Below are 19869 nucleotides of genomic sequence, written 5' to 3'. Positions count from 1 at the left end.
CATAATTTTCTGTACTACTTTCTGACTAACCTTCTGAAGTACATCTCCCATCTGATTAGCAATCTCAGTAGTAAGGGCATCAGGGCTAGGAATAGCAGTGCTTGCATAACGAGGCTCATGTAAAATGCCTACAGAGGGGCTAAAAGAAGGGGCTACATCCCTACTGGCCAAAGTGAACCCTGGCATACCCTGACTATCCCCCATTACAATACCACGCCCACAAACAGGGGTCTCAAACATAGGAGAACCCAACATTCCCCTCCCCCTGCCAAAACTAGTTCCCCCCAGATTAAAAGTCATCACGAAAAAAAAAAAAGAAAAAAGACAAAGATATTCAAAATACAAATGTCAAGCACAGATCAGTAGCAGAAAAAAACAACTAAAATAAACAACACATGTGCTATATATATAGAGCCAAAGTACTGTGTCCACCTGACAACACGGAGGAGCAGCAACAGCAGAAACAGTCCCCGGGCCGGGCTGAAGAAATCACTATCCAGCCGGAGAGTCGACGGGTCACGGCACCAATGTGACACTTGGGTCCTGCTTTGCGGTTGCTTTCTTGTACTTCACCAGAGACAGTTTGATACATCAATAAGCTTTTATTATGCAAACCATGGATTAGACACACAGATCCACAGTTTAGCTACAGTACAGTGAGATGTTGCTCCAAAGTTAAGGATCCTCTAACACTCTTACAGTGATCGCATAGTGGTATCATTTGTTTAGAGAAAAAGGATTCTAAATACAAACATAAAGAAACCCCAAAACATTTATTACAAACCTAAAACAATTTAGTTTGTAATTGTGACAATAAAGATTAATGAAATTACTTAGATAAACAGTATTCAATAAAAACATGTAACAGCTCAAAATAAACATACCTGCAAACCATGGAATAGACACACAGATCCACAGTTTAGCCATAGTACAGTGAGTTGTTGCTCTACAAAGGAAAGTTTCATATCAGTGACGTAAATACCACATGTACTCCACGACGTTAGCGGCTAACTAGTTAGCTGAAAAACGGCTCACTCTCAGTTTATGTACAATTCTTTTAAAAAGTGATACACTATGGAATCTAAAGACATTTAGCTAAACATAAAATATAACCAATAAATGCAGATAGATTATACACAGAATAGTACACGTAGATCACAATTATTATTATATTTACAACTGAGTGAACAGAGCAACAACTCACCCAGAGCTAAGAATCCTCTAACACTGACGGATTCCCAAAATGCACCACATTCAGCGCAACACTAGCTTCCGGCTGCGGCTTTTCAAAAATAAAATAAAATGACAAAACTATGGCTGTAGTCCCAGTTTAACAGGATTTAATAAAACAAACATTCATTATTTACACTGTGTACATCTGCATATTTAAGTAATGCTAGTTTATATAACAGATGAACAGATGTACAACATCCAGAAAGTAGATGCAAAAAAGATATATAATGTGTGCATTTCCAACATTTCCTCTGAAAGAGTGTTGTATCAATGCAAGATAATTTAGTTAGCATCCACAACTTTTGTTAATGGATAACTATTGAGTAAGTTGAGTAGTGAGCCATTCGTTGTTTTTTCGTGGTGCAATGTCTGCTGAGAAGTCCTTGTATACCTCGCTGACTTTGAGGACATCTGGGTCTGGCAGCTCCCCCCGCACGGCCTTGTACCGTGTACTCCTTTGAACATGTTTATATGATAATTAGGACTTTAAGAACAATTTTACACTCAGACAACAATCACAAAGTTGTAGAAGGCTACATACAATTACTTAGGACAATATATATGACCTTACACCGTCAGCAACTGTAAACTGCTTTGGCTTAGTGGAAATGAACACCATGTCACTCACTCTGCCTGGTTTCACACCCTATTAATTACACAAAAGAATTGTCAAATTAATTGAAATGTTCATAGATGCAACATACTAAATCAGCTCTTGGCACAAAGGAAATACTCATCAAACCGTGGATTGGTTGTGAACACATACTGTACTTACCATGGTTCTTGGCTTGTGCCATCGCTGCTCTATTTCAGTGCAGCTGAGGACAGGGGGTACAGCAGCCAGGTTGAGTGTGGAGTAGTGTGCGGTCTGGAACAGCAGTGCAACATTGTGGTTGCAGAGTGCTGTTCCAGCTACACAGGAGCACTTTGCCACTGCAATCTCCACAGGTGAGCAGTTCTCAAAGACAATCTACACATTAAAACAAAAATGTCAGTCATTTTACATTTAGGACACTGCTTCAATACAACACAGACAAATGAGAAAGCTGAGAGCAGGCTGATCAGGCAAGTAATAGGTGTGGGAAAAGGCTAAACCATGTCAGGTTATCAGTCACATCACATACACAGAAGTTCTGCTGTTTGGAATACTGTAATTTAAGGACATTCAAACAGATAATATAGCCTGTCTCAGCTCTCTCAATGTATTATCTTATATTATAACTACATAAAATATTATCAGTAGAACGTTGAAAAGCTTAACATAGATGTAGGGTACAAAACCAGCACTTACCTAACACTGGCCAATACAAATAATTGGACCCTACACGGATTATACTAACCATTCAGTAAACAGCAGCCGTCACAACCAGTTTCTGGGGTTTCCATGAAAGCAGAGACGGTTTTCAACCTCTCATTAGGAATCTTTAATGAAAGCTAAGTTTGGGTTTAGCTAATGTATTTATCATTTTACACGAGAGGGTTACAAAACGAAAATAAATCTGTAGCCCATTCATGCTACACACACATAGCTAGCTACCAGTTGATGTGAGCAAATGTATTATTTTCCTCCCTACTCTGAGATAGTGAAGCTTTTCATGCTTTCTCATGGACCTATAGTAGTTAGGCACGCTAACGCTAGCTATATAAATATGACGCTATATGTATAAAAACAAAACGTACCTTCTTATTAGGGCTGTCAAGCAAAAAAATAAATAACGCCACTAATTATTTTAACGCGATTAACGCAACTGTATTTTTTGTCCTCGGCCGCCCCGTAGTTTCAGAGCGCATCGAGTTTAAAATACCATCTACAAGCTGATGCTGACAGCCCCGCTCCTGCCGTCCGCTTGCGGCAGACCACACTTCCACGCTCACCGGCAGGCACCGACTGGCCATCGGGAGGACCGGGAGGGTGTGTGTATGTGTGGCGCGAGAGAGAGACCTTACGTGTATTGTTGTTGTTGTTAGCATCTGGTGCTAGCCTGCTGCGCTAACGGATATAAGGAGCTGTTTAAATGAAAACAGAGGAGCGACATTACGCAGACAATTGCGCCGACAACTGCGCCGAGCACTTGACTTTATGCAGGTAGCCAGACAGTGGGACATTGTGGGAAAAAGTCAGCACACTCAGCACGGATAGTGCGCGCAACATGATTGCAGCGTCCAGGCAGCTCCCGTTCGAGCATCCCTTGAGTTGCACATAGCTCCAACGATCCATCTCACACACACACACAGTAAATTGTAATTGTTAACCTTACTTAAACAAAATAGTGACATCAACTGATATCTACATTATTTGTTAACTTAACTCAATATAACAAAGTTAAAACTACTTTCTTGTGAGAGAAGTTATTTAACTCATCAGCTTGAAGTAACCCTTACTTTAAAGTATGAGTGAGCAGCTCTCTTTGAACACACGTGGACACCACTCGGAGAAACTCGACAGAACTCGGAAGGCTTCGGCGACTACACATGCGCAGTTTGCCACAGAGACGTCAGACCGACGTCATGGGTCATGGAACGAAGCGGGAAGAAAGCATTGTCGAGAGTCTGGACATGAGAAGCAGAGCCGTATGAGAAGGTACGTTTTAACAAACAATATTGTGCTAGAGTTGGGAAGTTAGCCAAAATCATTCAGGGTTAGCTATCGTTATTTTTTGTAATGAGTCATCCTCTTTAGTCAGATGAAAACCGACTTTTACCGCGTTTAAGTAAAAATCGTGGTAAGGCTATAAGGTAAGAGGCTAAGAGCTAACTTTGAAGCTAAGAAAGTTAGCCCGTCATGTAGGTCATATGCCGTGGAATTAATTCCGGTAAAATAAATGTATTTGAAGAAAACTTGTGTAAAAGCAAAAGCAGCATGTTCGTTAACGGTTGAAACATTTAGCAACTGCTGCATTCCCTGTTAGCACACATTAGCCACTGCTGCACTCTCCTCTACCGCCATTTTAGGCGTTGTTATTGTTCTCACTTTAGCCTGTTAAGCCGGGTTGCCCCCGCGGGACGCAACATCTTGCAAAAAACAGCGTCTGAGGGCTTCTTAACATTTAAAAACCTATTAATGATGCATACCCACTTCACGGGAAGAAACTCAGCTAACAGACGATATTAAAGCCAAAACGACGCCAGATGTCACTGTAGTGTATATTTCCGTGTATTTTTTTGAAAATCTAGCGTATTCATCATTTTCCTACACATTTATTCACTGGTGTCTCTAACCTGCAAGTTGCTCTTTAACAATTTTTACTTGCTCATCATCATCAGTGAGCTATTTTTAGAATGTGCAAGCTACGTTCGTTTTAGGCAGGCTGTGTGTCCTGCTCCTCCGTGACATGAAGGCTTGAGGCTAAACAAATAATGATAAACTAATTTGAAAGTGTGTGGGACACAAACGGGATTTTGACTTTTGTTGTTTGACTTTTTACACTTTGTTGTTCTCCTCCTTTCCTCCGCTCTTGTCTCTGACAGTGAGTGTGTGCATTTGTGTGTGTGTGTGTGTGTCGGGAGGGGAGCCCCGCCCTTCAGAAACAGAGCTGAGGAGAGAACGTGCAAAGCAATGCAGTGGACACTGAAACATGCACATAAATTGGATAAATAACATAAGCGTTTAGTTTATTTAATAAAAGAGCAAATGTTCAATGCATAAAGTGACCGTAGATAGATTACTTCAGTTGCAATTTGCATATATAAAAAATAAATTAGAAAAAGACATTCTCCTCAGCTCTGTTTCTGAAGGGCGGGGCTCCCCTCCCGACACACACACGAGAGCACACACTGCGTTATAATTAGGAAAAATACCATCATATCATTTGTTGTCATACCGCACAGCCCTACCGCGTCCTAAAACACTAAAAACTAATATTTTACATGCAATATTTTAACACAAGCTGCCTTATAAATGAATTAATTTAATTACAATTAAAAAAACGTCACATTTAACTACATACTGATATATATATACGGGCGGATTGTATATTTTCAAACATTGTAAAATAACACAAGACGATATTAAAAAACATTTCTAAATTATTTCTAACATAGTTGCAGGCCTTATTTGCATTATTAGTTTGGTAAAGTGTTATTCTATATTTTGTCATGGTCTGGAAATGCATGAAAATTCATTTCAGAATTTGTGCAGAAACCCTGTATAGTTTGAATGCAGTTTAACTTATTGTGTTTTTCAATTTTTTGTCTGTAGGTATTGATCTTCAGAGACAGAAAACATGCATTGGAAGTGTAAGTACTGCATATTTTCTTGTGAAAAGAGGGCTCAGCTATTGAAGCACTATCGCTTAAAACATGGAAGCTATGCCAGAACCACTCCAATTCCATGCCTCTACAAAGATTGTCTGTGTTCATTCAAGTCATTTAATGCCTTGAAAGTCCATTTAACAAGACATCACTTCCATGATATGCAGATGAGCGAAGCTGGTGAAATCCCTGTGATATACCATTGTCCTCTTTGCGATTTTGAAGAACCCTGTACAGAAGTCGTTTTCTTCACCCATTTGCGCCAACATCTTAAAAAACAGGAAATGGTGAAATGTCCATTTGAAAACTGCACTTTTGAGAGCAATGTGTACTCAACATTTAATGCTCATAAATGTAAAGAACATAGTCATCCACGACAGAAGAAGTTGAAGCCTGACATTGCTGTGACCAGTGCAGCTTACAATTCAGATCCAAATCTGTCTCAAGATGCACCACAAGATGAGGCTCTTCACAATGATCCTATCGTTTTTTTTCAAGAGGAAAATGAGGAAGAGGCTCAAATTGAAAATCTGGATGATTTACCGCATCAACTGGAACACAATTTAGCCTCTGTATTTCTAAAACTGCAGGCAATCTTGCATATATCTGACATTGCAGTACAGGAAGTAATCCAACATCTGAATCAGATTGTTCTTTTATCAGAGCCTCTTTTGCATAATGCCATTAAGAACATTCTTGATGAACATGGTGTCACTGACAGTGATTCTGTTTTGAGGGAGATTACAAATGCTGTCAAAGAGAATAACCAGTTCCTGAAAATGACTGATGCTGGCAGGTCACTCTCCACAGCTTGTAAAAGAGCATCATATTTTGAAAAGGAATTCCCTCTAGTGATGCCAGTTGAATACAAGCTTGGACAAGAATCAAAATCACTAACTTATGTGCCAATCATGGAAATGTTACAAAAATTGTTAAACAGAGCTGATGTTTTAGAAAAACTTCTCAGTCAAGATGCCTCTGTTGATGGATACAACACTTATAGAGATGGCACACACTATCGTGAGAAGGCTTTCTTTAAAACTGAGACCCTCCGGATTGTCCTTGGGCTTTACATTGATGACTTTGAGATAGCCAATCCTCTGGGCACTTCAAGAAAGAAACACAAACTGTGTGGTGTGTATTGGGTCCTTGCCAATCTTCCGGCAAAACACAGATCTTCTCTTCACTCTATTCAGCTAGCAATGTTATGCAGAGCAAGTGCAGTCAAACAGTATGGCTATGCTGATGTCCTTCACCCACTTTTAAAAGACCTGGTTACTCTTGAAAAACACGGTGTCTATGTTGAACAGTTAGGCGAGTGTGTGAAAGGAACTGTACTCTATGTGTCAGCTGATAACCTAGGGGCTCATTCTTTGGCTGGTTTCCAGGAATGTTTCACAGTGGAGCACCCTTGCCGATTTTGCATGGTGAAGAAGAGTGACATTCAGCTGAAAGAGGTCCGTTCAGGAGAATTTTAGCGCAGAACCAGCCAGAATCATGACATGCAAGTTTCTCAAGTTTTAGAGGATCCAACTTTGGTAAAACAGTATGGGGTTAAAGGTCCTTGTGTTTTAAGAGAGAATTTGGAACATTTCCACACCGTCACTGGGTTTCCACCTGACCTAATGCATGACCTCTTGGAGGGTATCGTCCCGATTGAGATGTCTTTGTGTATTAAGGATTTGATCTCCAAGAAGTACATCTCTGTTGAGTCCTTGAATGAAGCCATCAAAAACTTCCCTTACAAATTCACTGACAAAACTGATCAGCCTCAGACCATCCCAGCTACATTTGCTTCTAGAGGTACCATCGGCGGGAACGCCCATGAAAACTGGGCCCTGACAAGACTTCTCCCACTCATGATTGGATTTGATGTCCCAGAGAATGATCAAACATGGGAAATGTTGATGCTTTTGAAGGACATACTAGACCTGGCAGCATCATTTAGATTAACGGAAGATTCTATTGATTTTCTCGAGGCCAAGATCTCAGAGCATAGAGGCTTACTTTTAGAAGTATTTCCTCATTTCAGATTGCGCCCCAAGCACCACTTTGTTGAGCATTATCCACAGCTGATGAGAATACATGGGCCACTCAGAGACATGTGGACAATGCGCTTTGAAGACAAACACACATTTTTCAAACAAGTCATTCGCAACACAAAAAACTTCAAAAACGTCACACAAACTCTGGCTGTCAGGCATCAAAGAATGATGGCATACCATGTGGATTCCTCCTCATTTTTCAAACCTTCTATACAAATGGACAAGGTGACAGTTTCATTGGTTTCATCTTTCCCAGAGAATATTCAGAACTTACTGAAACAGAAGAATGCAGCTCAGAACACTGTCTTTGTTGCATCATCTGTGAGCATTGAAGGCATCAAATACAGTCCAGATATGATTGTGTCTGTTGGTGCTTGTTCAGCTCTACCAGATTTCAGGCAAATTGACAAAATCATTGTCATTAACAGTGATGTATTGTTTTTGTGCAAACATCTGACAGCATGGTATAATGAGCACCTGCGTTCTTATGAGCTATGCAGTCATGGGTCATCACTTTCGGTGCACATGTTGTGTGATCTGAATGACCCGTTTCCTCTGGCAGCCTACAAAATTAGAGGCAGAACATTTGTGACCCTTAGACATTATATTATGTGCTGACTGGATGTGATTTGAAGTATCAAACAGGAATTTAACTTCATTTTTTGGAATCCTTTTTTAGAATCACAACAAACAATGGGGACACGGACCATTCTACGAGTAATTGTGCATGACGGTGACATTAGGAAGATTACACTGAATGAGAAACCTCAGACACTTGAATCACTTGTTGAACAGCTTGAGGGCAAGCTGGGTCTTCAATACAAGTTCTGCCTTCAGTATGAGGATCCAGATTTCAACAATGCACTCGTCAACCTGGCTGACATTGCTGACCTGCCTGAGCAACCCACCATAAAGATCCTCTCCCTGGTGCCAACACCCACACCAAGCACTGCTGACACAGAGACCATGTCTATTTCCTCCCCCGAAAGTCGGTCAAGTCTTACAAGGTCTCCATGGCCAGACAACTTTGAAATTCCTTCTTTTCCTGTAGACATTGAATACAGATTACGCCAAGCAAATCTCCTCTATATGAGGGACAAGAAATATCTACAAGTGCCCAGGGACATGAAGCATGAGATCCTCGAAAAACTTGCTGAGTCTATTTACAGCTTCAAGGCATATCCCTGTGATGAAGAATACCTTGATGTTGCAACTGCTCTTATTCAAAAACATCCATGTCTCGCTGAACCAGGCTCCTCCAATGGATGTAATGGCTGGAAAAATAGCGTCAAATTTAAAATGGGTAATTATCGCACAAAACTACGCCGAGCTGGGTGTAATGATGTGGCCATAAATGAAGGGAAAAGAAAAGGCCAAGCGCCTCAAAGACCTTTCAAAAGACCCAAGCGGTTTGAAGTGAACTTCCTACCCAATTTACCTGATGGTGAAGATGAGACTAGTATGGAGTCCAAAATAACAGAACTTGTGGAAGAGATGAAAAAAAGATCTCCAAATGCCACTCTGTTAAACAAGAACATGGACTCTACTTTTGCCCTGAGAAGAAGGGAGTTTGTGACCTTGGAGCCACCAGTAAAGGACATCATGGAAAAATGGCCAGCACTCTTTGCTGAAAGTCAGGTATTTTGAAACTGTTTACCTGTTTTAGGATGGTTTAAATTCGAATATCATTTTATCATTTTGGTTATGCACATTTTATCAAAACACAGGGGGGGAAAAATGAATTGCTTATTGTAATTCAGAGTCCCAAAATGTCTGCTCAAACAAAAGCAACACAAAACAATTACACTGGGCAGGAAACTAGTATTGCAAAGCCCTCCAGATATACAGATTTACAACACTTCTATATCTGATTGTCTCAAATTGTCCTACTGAAGTGACATGATTCTTTGTAAAGCACTTTATATGGGGCCATAGTTCTATCAAAACATCATATATCGAAATCTTTAAAACAATCTGTAAATGTGTCCTAAGATTTGTGAATGTGTATTTGACAAATCCCCAGACACATTTGTTGATTGCTGCATGCATTTATAAATCTTCCTAGGAAAAGTATTGCAAAAGTTGTGTAAAAAGACACTTGTCTGTATTTTAAGTTTTGGAGATAGATAGAATCTCAGATAGAATCTTAATACACATTTGAAGATTCCTGTTCATGCTCAAAAATCTCAGAACATATTTACTGATTGTATTATACGTTAACACATCTGAATACGCACACACAGATTAAGATACACGTTTAATAGTTTTGCTACAATAATGCCTCCATACTTTACTTTTAGCACCATTTATGTTAGTGTTTTTTATTCTTTAATGTAGGACCAAGATGGCTTTAAATGAGATTTTAAAATCTTAAATTTGTCTAACCTTTCCCATAGATTGTGGCAGAATTCTGTCGCGTGTCGAGCAAAAATTTGAAGATAGAATTCTTCAAAGAACTGGATAAATACACTCCCCGCTTCTTTGACATCTTTAAATCCAAGGGGGGGAAGTGTCGGTCGCAAACTTGAGGGGTATCTGCAACAGGTGGCACCAGCGGTAAGTTTTTTCATACACAAATAACATACATTTTTTGTTTTCTGCTAACAAATTATTCTTCACCACTTATGAGTAATGTGTGTTTCAATATATTTCAGGGTACAGATGTTAATGGCAAGCGAACAGCAGTCCTCCGAGGCCTTCCTGTCATCCTGGGTGATGAAAACAATGACTTCTTCAAGACTTGCTTTGTAAGTAGTCTTTTTTCATCATTATTTAAATTCTAGGCCACAGGACGCCCAATCTATTTTATCCTGTCCCTTGTGTTACATAAATATATTTTAGCTTTTGTTATGATACTGGCCAAAAGTGGGCCTTCAGCAGGCCAAGGTAAACTCTGCATTTAAAATGTTATTGTGGTTGTAATTTTACTGTTGCCTATGTTATAGGATTGTGATGACCCGGACATCTCCAACAGCTCCATCGGGATCCTTACAGTCATCCCTGAAGACAGCCTGGCTTCACCTGACTCACTCCACCTTGCACCGTCATCAATCGCCATCATATTGGAAGGGAAAATGGTGATGGACGGCATCAATACTCTCCCAGATGCCATGTGCCTACTTTTTGGACTCATCTACGCCCTAAATTTGCAATACCCTCAACAACTAAAGAACAGTTTTGAATTTATTCAAAGGGTGATGCTCTCACTTGGCCATAAGTCCCTTAAACCAAAACTGCAATCACTCAAAAATGCCCTGATGCATTGAGTCAGAGCACCTACCACTGGGACCTTTACTCTTTTGGAAAATACATTTTTCTTTGTTATTATTATTATTCTTTTTCAAAGGCCGCGTTGCAGTACACACAGAGTATGTTTGTATAAATGTGTAAATGTTTCTGATGGAAGTACAGAAGTCAGCCTCTCCAAATATGTTTGTTAACAAAACAAATAAAATGTGATTATCATTACCATTTAAATGTCTTGTTTGTTACAACAGCTTAACATTTTAAGTTCAGCTTACTTGAAAATGTTGAGGCAATCGGTTTCCTGATATTACCCTAGTAAAATGAACTGCTTTGACAAGTAAGGTTCACTTTTTATTATGAGTTGTGCTAATTTAACATAACTCAGATCTTTTAGTTGTCTAAACTAACTTTTTATAGTCATCGTAATGAATGATCTTGAGTTGGGTCTACTCAAGTTTACTGTAATGACATAAGTTGCCTGAACTCAGTACTTTTAAGTTGAAACAACTTAAAATTAATGATTAACTTTACTTGGAAATGTTGAGGCAATCGGTTGCCTGAACTTTGTTAAGTAAAGTCAACTTATTACGATTTACAGTACACACACACACACACACACACACTAATTTCAGTTTTCCGCACAAACACTGCGCTAGTGGACTGTCAAATGGGGAGCCTCGTTGCGAGGAAATTATACAGATGGCTAGTCCGCCCTTGAAAATGTCTATGCAAACGTTATTATTCATAATATATATATTTTTTAAATTATAAAAAAAATTAATCAATTGTTTTTTATAAACAAATTTTTTTAAATTTTCCATTTTTATTTTGTAATCATCTCGCGACCCCCACTCGGGTCGCGACCCCCACTTTGGGAACCCCTGCCCTAGAGGCCTCCACTGTAAATTGTAATAAGTTGACTTTACTTAGAAAACTTCAGGCAACCGATTGCCTCAACATTTCCAAGTAAAGTTAATCATTCATTTTTAAGTTGTTTCAACTTAAAAGTACTGAGTTCAGGCAACTTATATCATTACAATAAACTTGAGTAGACCCAACTCAAGATCATTCATTACAATGACTATAAAAAGTTGGTTTAGACAACTTAAATATCTGAGTTATGTTGAATTAGCACAACTCATAATAAAAAGTGAACATTACTTGTCAAAGCAGTTCACTTTACTAGGGTAATATCAGGAAACCGATTGCCTCAACATTTTCAAGTAAGCTGAACTTAAAATGTTAAGCTGTTGTAACAAACAAGACATTTAAATGGTAATGATATTCACATTTTTATTTGTTTTGTTAACAAACATATTTTGAGAGGCTGACTTCTGTGCTTTCATCAGAAAAATGTACACATTTATACAAAAATGTATACAAACAGAGTGCCTCTGTGTGTACTACAACGCGGCCTTTGAAAAAGAATAATAATAAAATAAATCTCTTTTCCAAAAGAGAAACGGTCCCACTGCATAGCAAGCCGATGTAGCTTTTATTCATTTCTGAAGGATATCAAAAAATCTATTCTTACTAGTAAGAATGATAATTCTTGATATCAAAAATGCAATTTTTATTAGTAATAATGTTTATTTCTGATATCAAAAATTGAATTTTCACGAGTAAGAAAGCGAATTCTTGATATCAGAAATTAAATTGTAACTAGTTGTAATGTTTATTCTTGATATCAGAAATGCGATTTTAACTAGTGAGATTTGCTTCGTTTTTCTCATTCATTTCAATGGAAGTTGGAATTTGAACTATAGTTCAAATCCCAATTTCTGATATCAGGAATTCAATTGTTACTAGTTACAATTACATTTGAACTAGTAAAAATACCAATTTCTGATATCAATAATTCAATTTGAACTAGTCGAAATACCAATTGTTGATATCAAAAATACACTGAACTATTTCAAAATCGTTTTTTTTATATCAGGAATTCAATGGTAACTAGTTATAAATAGAAATTGAATTATAGCTAGTAACAATTGAATTCCTGATATCAAAAAGGATTTTGAACTAGTTCAAATTCCGACTCCCATTGAAATGAATGAGAAAAACGAAGCAAATCTCACTAGTTAAAATCGCATTTCTGATATCAAGAATACACATTACAACTAGTTACAATTTAATTTCTGATATCAAGAATTCTCTTGCTAACTAGTTAAAATTCAATTTTTGATATCAGAAATAAACATTATTACTAGTAAGAATTGATTTTTTGATATCCTTCAGAAATGAATAAAAGCTAAATCGGCTTGCCATGCAGTGGGAGGGGCTCTGACTCACTGCATCAGGGCATTTTTTAGGCTGACTTCTGTGCTGTGACTGGCCATCGGGACGTTCGGGACGAATCCCGATGGGCCGGTACTGAAGTGGGCCGGCTCGGACGATGTCGACGATGCCGGTAACCGGCAGGGCTCGACATTAAATGGCCCGCTGGCCCGGAAGCACTATTTAGACACCCCGGGCCAGCATAACGTACTTTCCACTTGCCCGCTCGGGCCACTAAAAATATTACTTTAAAAAATGGTCCTGTGGTATTGGTATTTTGACTAGCAATTTAGTTAGATTGTTTTGTTTATTAACGCTACAACATAGCGTTCCGTGAGTCGGTTGTCGTTGTTGGGTGAAAAGCAAACAGCTGTTTGCTGCGGAGTGCAGCGCGAGCAGGCTCCCGTGAGCGGGAGCGCGCTCCTTCACTACAGACTATCGCGCCACCTAACCATTCGCCAAAAATGTTTTTAATACCAGCGGTAACCGGCCAAGCGCCAGGCAAAAAAAACAATCTTCAAATAAAAAAAAGTCACCGGAGGAGTTAAAGGAGAGTGACAGGGAGCATGAGAAGAAGAGGGAGAGAAAGTTTCAGCCAGCTTGATCGATGGAGTTGGCTTCTAGTGGTGCAGTGACGCTTCCTAAAACCCTTTTATAATCTATAGATTACATTTATGATTCGAAAATTATAAAAGTAGGGTAGACATGTGGAGATTATCCGGCTGAACAAAACGTGCATTTATCAAACAGGTTTGTTTTCCACAGACCTTAGTTCCAGCTATTTTCCAAAACCCTGTGGAGAAATCTCATTGCTTTTTGTCGAGGGAACCAGCAGCTTGCTTCCTGGTTTTAGGACGCGTCACTGGCTGCACCTCTCAATATGATGCCAATATAAACAAGGTCTTCTGTCGGCTCTGTACATCAATGCCGACCTATGCTGACAAGTAAATGAAGAGTAGACAATATAAAGGTATTGGCGAAATATCCTAGCAGTTTAGGAGAATGAAGGTTCTAATCAAATCAATTACATAGCCATTACATGTCTAACTCCTAATGACAGGAAGGCAGAAAGTGCATTATACAAATAATAATAGCAGACATTTTTTAACAATGAACACAATATCATTATTTTTATAAACCAAATATGAACAATTGAGGAAAATTAGGAAGAACTGATGATTCAAATGTTGTTGTAATGTAGTTACTGCATAAATTACTATTGCAACAAATGTGTTAATTTTCTTCATTATTAGTCGATTTTTTTTTTTGGATGAATGCTCCGGGCCAGTGGGTACAATGGTGGGGCCAGTGATAATATAAGTCCACCGGCCCGGAGGTAAGTCCCTAGAACCCCTGTCGACAATTTACTAGCGGTATTTACTTGCGGTACCGCGGTGGGCCGACGGTACCGAAGTGGGCCGGTCGAGAGTCCCGGGCTGATTTGTAGTCCCAGTCTGCCCCTGCCGTCCATCACCATTTTCCCTTCCAATATGATGGCGATTGCTGACGGTGCAAGGTGGAGTGAGCAGGTGAAGCCAGGCTGTCTTCAGGGATGACTGTAAGGATCCCGATGGAGCTGTTGGAGATGTCTGGGTCATCAACATCCTATAACATAGGCAACAGTAAAATTACAACCACAATAACATTTTAAATGCAGAGTTTACCTTGTAACATTTTGGTTCTTGTCCAAGCTTGTATTGAACTGGCATCACCAGAGGGAATTCCTTTTCAAAATATGATGCTCTTTTACCAGCTGTGGAGAGTGACCTGCCACCATCAGTCATTTTCAGGAACTGGTTATTCTCTTTGACAGCATTTGTAATCTCCCTCAAAACAGAATCACTGTCAGTGACACCCTGTTCACCAAGAATGTTTTTAATGGCATTATGCAAAAGAGGCTCTGATAAAATTACCTCCTGTCCTGCAATGTCAGATATATGCTAGATTGCCTGCAGTTTTAGAAATACCGAGGCTAAAGTGTGTTCCAGTTGATGCTGTAAATCATCCAGATTTTCAATTTGAGCCTCCTCCTCATTTTCCTCTTGAAAAAAACAATAGGATCATTGTAAAGAGCCTCATCTTGTCGTGCATCTTGAGACAGATTCAGATCTGAATTGTAAGCTGCACAGCAATGTCAGGCTTCAACTTCTTCTGTCTTGGATGACTATGTTCTTTACATTTAGGAGCATTAAATGTTGAGTACACATTGCTCTCAAAAGTGCAGTTTTCAAATGGACATTTCACAATTTTCTGTTTTTTAAGATGTTGGCGCAAATGGGTGAAGAAAATGACTTCTGTACAGGGTTCTCCAAAATCGCAAAGAGGACAATGGTATATAACAGGGAGATCACCAGCTTCGCTCATCTGCATATCATGGGAGTGATATCTTGTTAAATGGACTTGTAAGGCATTAAATGACTTGAATGAACAGACGATCTTTGTAGAGCAGGCATCCTCAAAGTCCGGACTCCGGTCCGGATCCGGACCGAACCACCACTGTCTCTGGACTCTGAGCAAATTATACTTTTCATATGTATTATCTGTATAATCTGTATTATCTGTATTATCTGCGAGACACAACGCCTGCCACAACGCCTGCCTTATCCGTCTGCCACAACGCAACGAGTCAAAATTATCCGCTATGTCTGCAAACAGCGCTCTGGCGACACACACACACACACACTGTTCCACTGTGTGTGTGTGTCTGTCAACGCTTTGGTCCAATCACATTCAGCAGCCCGTCAGCGTTTTTTTCCCCCACCAACAGTCTGCGAATCAGAGGCACAGGAGGGCGGGTCTTCGCGGAATGAAAATGCGTGTGTCGTCTCTTTCAACCTGTCTGAGTCAGCGCGGGAGCTTAAAAAATAAATAAAGTCAGAGCGAGAGTTGACAGCGCATCTAGTTGCATTTAGCTAGTAGTTTCAGCTGTAGCCTAGTGTAGCTAGTAAAGCTAGAAAAATGGCATGTTCAAAGATGACCAATAAAAGAAAAGTCGACAGTGAAAACCGGCAATTCAAAGATGAGTGGACTGCAAAATATGCGTTCATCCTCCCTCCAGCGAGCACCAAACCAATGTGCCTAATATGCCAAGAAACGGTAGCTCTTGTGAAGAGTGGCAATTTGAAACGGCACTATGAAACGAAACATAATTATTTTGAGGCGACCTTCCCTCAAAATTCAGCGGTAAGAACCACAAAAATAAATGGGATGAAATCCTCATATCAAGCTGCAAGCAGGATCCTTGTAACATCTATGTCACAAGGAGAAAAGGCAACTGAGTCCTCACTCAGAGTGGCATGGGTGTTGGCTAAACACAAGAAGCCATTCTCTGATGCAGAAATAATTAAAGAATGCATGACTGAAGTGATGGAGACCATGTTTGAAGGCAAACAAAAAGAGGAAATAACAGCTAAAATTAAGCAAATCCCCCTCTCAGATTCCACAGCAACCAGAAGAACGGAAATACTGGCTGGTGATTTGATTAATCAGCTTTGTGATGGAATCAAAAATGCACAGCGCATTTCCTTAGCTGTGGATGAGTCCACTGACACCACTGACAATGCTCAGTTGCTGGTGTTTGTGAGATTTTATGATGAGGCAAAGGGGGAGTTTGTTGAAGATGTGTTGGGCCTGACGAACCTCAGTGGACACACAAGGGGGGAAGACATTTATAAAGCAGTAATGGGAATGCTGAATGAAAGAGGGATAGATCTAAAGAAAGTGGTGTCAATTGCTACTGATGGAGCTCCAGCCATGATGGGGAGAGAGAGAGGACTGGTTCAGCGCCTGAAAGATCACCACCCTGACCTGATCTCATACCACTGCATAATCCACCAGTCTGTCCTTTGTGCAAGTCTTGGAGAAGTGTACTCTGAAATCATGGCAACAGTGATGAGACTCATAAACTTTTTGAGAGCATCATCTTCACTGCAGCATCGCTTGCTGCGAACATTCCTGACAGAGGTCAATGCAACTTTTGATGATTTGCTCCTGCACAACAACATCAGGTGGCTGAGCAAAGGCAAGGTCCTGGAGCGTTTTTGGTCCATTAGGAAAGAGCTGCAAGTGTTTCTGTCAGAGCAAAAGAGTGCAAAAGCAAAACAGTTCATGGAATTCATGCAAAATGAAGAGAAGATGGAAGCTGTTGCATTTTTGGCTGATATAACATCTCATCTCAATGACCTAAATCTCAAGCTACAGGGCAAGAACAACACAGTGTGTGAGCTGATGTCAGCAGTGCGTGCTTTCCAGAGGAAACTGGAGGTTTTCAAAAGTGACCTACAGGTAAGCCTTTTTAATATTTTCTACCACACACATTTCCTGGATTCCAATTAACACCTTTTTGATACTTTATCATACCCTTTTAAGCAGTGCTCCTTATATTTTTCTTATTTATTTTTTCCTACAGGAGGGACTGCTCCACTTCCCCAAACTTTTGGAACAGACCAAAGGAGACAATCGTCCTCAGAATCATGTTGGATTCCTGGAGAAGCTGATTGAAAACTTCAAGACTCGCTTTGATGACTTCAGATTAGGAAAACAAGTCCTACTGTACATTGAAAACCCATTTCTGGTCAGAAATGTCAGAGAGTTCTCTGCAGAAGCACAACAAATCTTCCCATGGGCCAGTGCTGCTTCTCTGCAAAGTGAGTTGATTGACCTCCAGGAAAACCTTGCACTGAAAGAGGCTGACTGTGACACTCCCACCTTCTGGACAAAGATGGTCACTGCAGCTAATTTCCCTCTCCTGCATAAGATGGCACTTCACATTCTCACAATGTTTGGCTCAACCTACAGGTGTGAGTCTGCATTCTCAACAATGAACATGGTGAAGAACAAGTACCGCAGCCGACTCACCAATGAACACTTGCATCAGTGTGTCCGCCTGGCCATCACGCCTTTTGTGCCAAAGTTCAAAGTCTTGGCAACAGACCAAAGGTGCCACTTCTCTCATTAAGCAACAGTGTTTGACACAATGTACAATAGTTCTGGACTTATTTCGACTTTGATTCCTGGGATGGTTTGATTCACTTCGAGACTGTTTTTGCAATCTCGTGTTAAGAATCTTGTTACAATTGTTTAAAAGTTTGAATGACCGTATTAAACGGACCTTTGTCTTATTGAACATTTTCTTTGTGGACCTTTAAGATTTGTATTTGAGTACCCCTGTTGTAGAGGCATGGAATTGGAGTGGTTCTTCTGGCATAGCTTCCATGTTTTAAGCGATAGTGCTTCAATAGCTGAGCCCTCTTTTCAGAAGAAAATAGGCAGTACTTACATTGCCAATGCATGTTTTCTGTCTCTGAAGATCAATACCTACACACAAAAAATAGAAAAACACAATAAGTTAAACTGCATTCAAACTATACAGGGTTTCTACACAAATTCTGAAATAAAATGTCATGCATTTCCAGACCAGGACAAAATATAGAATAACACTTTACCAAACTAATAATGCAAATAAGGCCTGCAACTATGTTAGAAATAATTTACTCAGCATTTATTGGAAATGTTTTTTAAGTGGTTTTTTTCGTGTTATTTTACAATGTTTGAAAATATACAATCCGCCCATATATATCAGTATGTAGTTAAATGGGACGTTTTTGAATTGTAATTAAATTAATTCATTTATAAGGCAGCTTGTGTTAAAATATTGCATGTCAAATATCAGTTTTTAGTGTTTTAGGACACGGTAGGGCTGTGCGGTATGAACAAATTTAATATCACGGTATTTTTCCGAATTATAAGGCAGTTTTTCCCCTACCATTGTCTTGGGTTGACAGTGTGTGCTCTTGTGTGTGTGTCGGCTTGTTTAGCCTCAAGCCGTCATCGTCAAGGAGGAGCAGGGCACACAGCCTGCTTAAAACGTGCACATTCTAAAAATAGCTCACTGATGATGATGAGCAAGTAAAAGTGGTTAATATCGTCTGTTAGCTGAGTTTATTCCCGTGAAGTGGGTGCATCATTAATAGGTTTAGAATGTTTAAATGTTAAGAAGTTCTAAGACGCTGTTTTTTGCAAGACGTTGCATCCCGCGGGGGCAACCAGGCTTAACAGGCTAAAGTGAGAACAATAGCAACGCCTAAAATGGCGGTAGAGGAACGTGCAGCAGTGGCTAATGTGTGCTAACAGTGAATGCAGCAGTTGCTGCAGTGTCAACCGTTAACGAACATGCTACTTTTGCTTTTACACAAGTTTTCTTCAAATACATTTATTTAACCGGAATTAATTCCACGCCATATGCCTACATGACGGGCTAACTTTATTAGCTTTAAAGTTAGCTCTTACCTTATAGCCATACCACGATTTAGTTTATTTACTTAAACGCGGTAAAAGTCGGTGTTCATCTGACGAAAGAGGATGACTCATTACAACAAATAACGATAGCTAACCCTGAATGATTTTGGCTAACTTCCCAACTCTGTAGCACAATATTGTTTTTTAAAACCATAGACTGGGTTCAAACTTACCTTCTCATGTCCTCAGACTCTCGACAATGATTTCTTCCCGCTACGTTCCATGACCCATGACGTCGGTCTGACGTCTCTGTGGCAAACTGCGCATGCGTAGTCGCCCACGTGTGTTCAAAGAGAGCTGCTCACTCGTACTTTAAAGTAACGGTTACTTCAAGCTGATGAGTTAAATAACTTCTCTCACAAGAGAGTAATTTTAACTTTTTGTATTGAGTTAAGTTAACAAATAATGTAGATATCAGTTGATGTCGCTATTTAGTTTAAGTAAGGGGCACTAGGATTTTTTTTTTTTTTGGATGTGTTTTGGATGTGCTTTGGGATTTGCATGTGCTTTGGACTTTACA

The 19869-nt window shown here is 39.7% G+C and overlaps 3 protein-coding genes and 1 long non-coding RNA gene across 16 annotated transcripts in view; 3 read left to right on the top strand and 1 right to left on the bottom strand.

Moving 5' to 3' along the window:
* Nucleotides 1-19869, bottom strand: part of LOC307036104 (uncharacterized protein) — a 73163-nt gene that overhangs the window by 51116 nt on the left and 2178 nt on the right. Inside the window, exons 1-8 of one of the 12 annotated variants that reach the window (XR_013807274.1) lie at nt 19523-19684; nt 18331-18368; nt 14434-14657; nt 2009-2203; nt 1862-1879; nt 1625-1688; nt 885-946; nt 433-567 (exon numbers count right to left, since the gene is read on the bottom strand). Coding sequence is in view for 6 of the 12 variants with exons in the window: in XM_079676118.1 (XP_079532244.1) it covers nt 885-946; nt 1625-1688; nt 1805-1879; nt 2009-2203; nt 14434-14529 (492 nt within the window). In the remaining 6 variants the exon portion in view is untranslated. Of the gene's footprint in view, nt 1-432; nt 568-884; nt 1689-1799; nt 1880-2008; nt 2204-9914; nt 10017-14433; nt 14658-18330; nt 18369-19522; nt 19685-19869 lie in introns of those variants that run through there. The other 11 variants (XR_013807275.1, XR_013807276.1, XR_013807277.1 and 8 more) reach the window with 11 other exon arrangements.
* Nucleotides 2197-9906, top strand: LOC307036103 (sterile alpha motif domain-containing protein 3-like). Of its 2 annotated transcripts, XM_079676113.1 has the most exons (3): nt 2197-3814; nt 5432-5469; nt 8209-9900. In XM_079676113.1, exon 3 carries the CDS (start codon nt 8223-8225, stop codon nt 9174-9176), a length of 954 nt encoding a protein of 317 aa, XP_079532239.1. In that variant the 5' UTR covers nt 2197-3814; nt 5432-5469; nt 8209-8222; the 3' UTR covers nt 9177-9900. The 2 variants fall into 2 exon arrangements, with proteins under 2 accessions (XP_079532239.1, XP_079532238.1); XM_079676112.1 differs by lacking the exon at nt 2197-3814 and having other exon boundaries at nt 5019-5469; nt 8209-9906.
* Nucleotides 9929-10981, top strand: LOC307036106. Its single transcript, XR_013807280.1, has 3 exons — nt 9929-10085; nt 10184-10276; nt 10475-10981. It is a non-coding gene; the product is annotated as an uncharacterized lncRNA (long non-coding RNA).
* LOC307036102 (SCAN domain-containing protein 3-like) lies at nt 15305-18177 on the top strand. The gene is made up of 2 exons (XM_079676111.1): nt 15305-17336; nt 17461-18177. The coding sequence occupies exons 1-2, from the start codon at nt 16011-16013 to the stop codon at nt 18007-18009; spliced, it is 1875 nt and encodes a 624-aa protein (XP_079532237.1). The 5' UTR covers nt 15305-16010; the 3' UTR covers nt 18010-18177.

This window comes from Notothenia rossii (genome assembly GCF_949606895.1).
Source record: "Notothenia rossii genome assembly, chromosome: 4".
Taxonomy (NCBI): Eukaryota; Metazoa; Chordata; class Actinopteri; order Perciformes; family Nototheniidae; genus Notothenia; species Notothenia rossii.
This window is presented reverse-complemented; position numbering and strand designations above follow the sequence as displayed.

Bases quoted from the DNA above. Each gene is read 5' to 3' on its own strand.
- LOC307036103 (XM_079676112.1), top strand. From the start codon at position 8,223: ATGGGGACACGGACCATTCTACGAGTAATTGTGCATGACGGTGACATT.
- LOC307036102 (XM_079676111.1), top strand. From the start codon at position 16,011: ATGGCATGTTCAAAGATGACCAATAAAAGAAAAGTCGACAGTGAAAAC. The intron at 17,337-17,460 runs GTAAGCCTTTTT...TTTTTCCTACAG, and splicing joins TTTTCAAAAGTGACCTACAG to GAGGGACTGCTCCACTTCCC.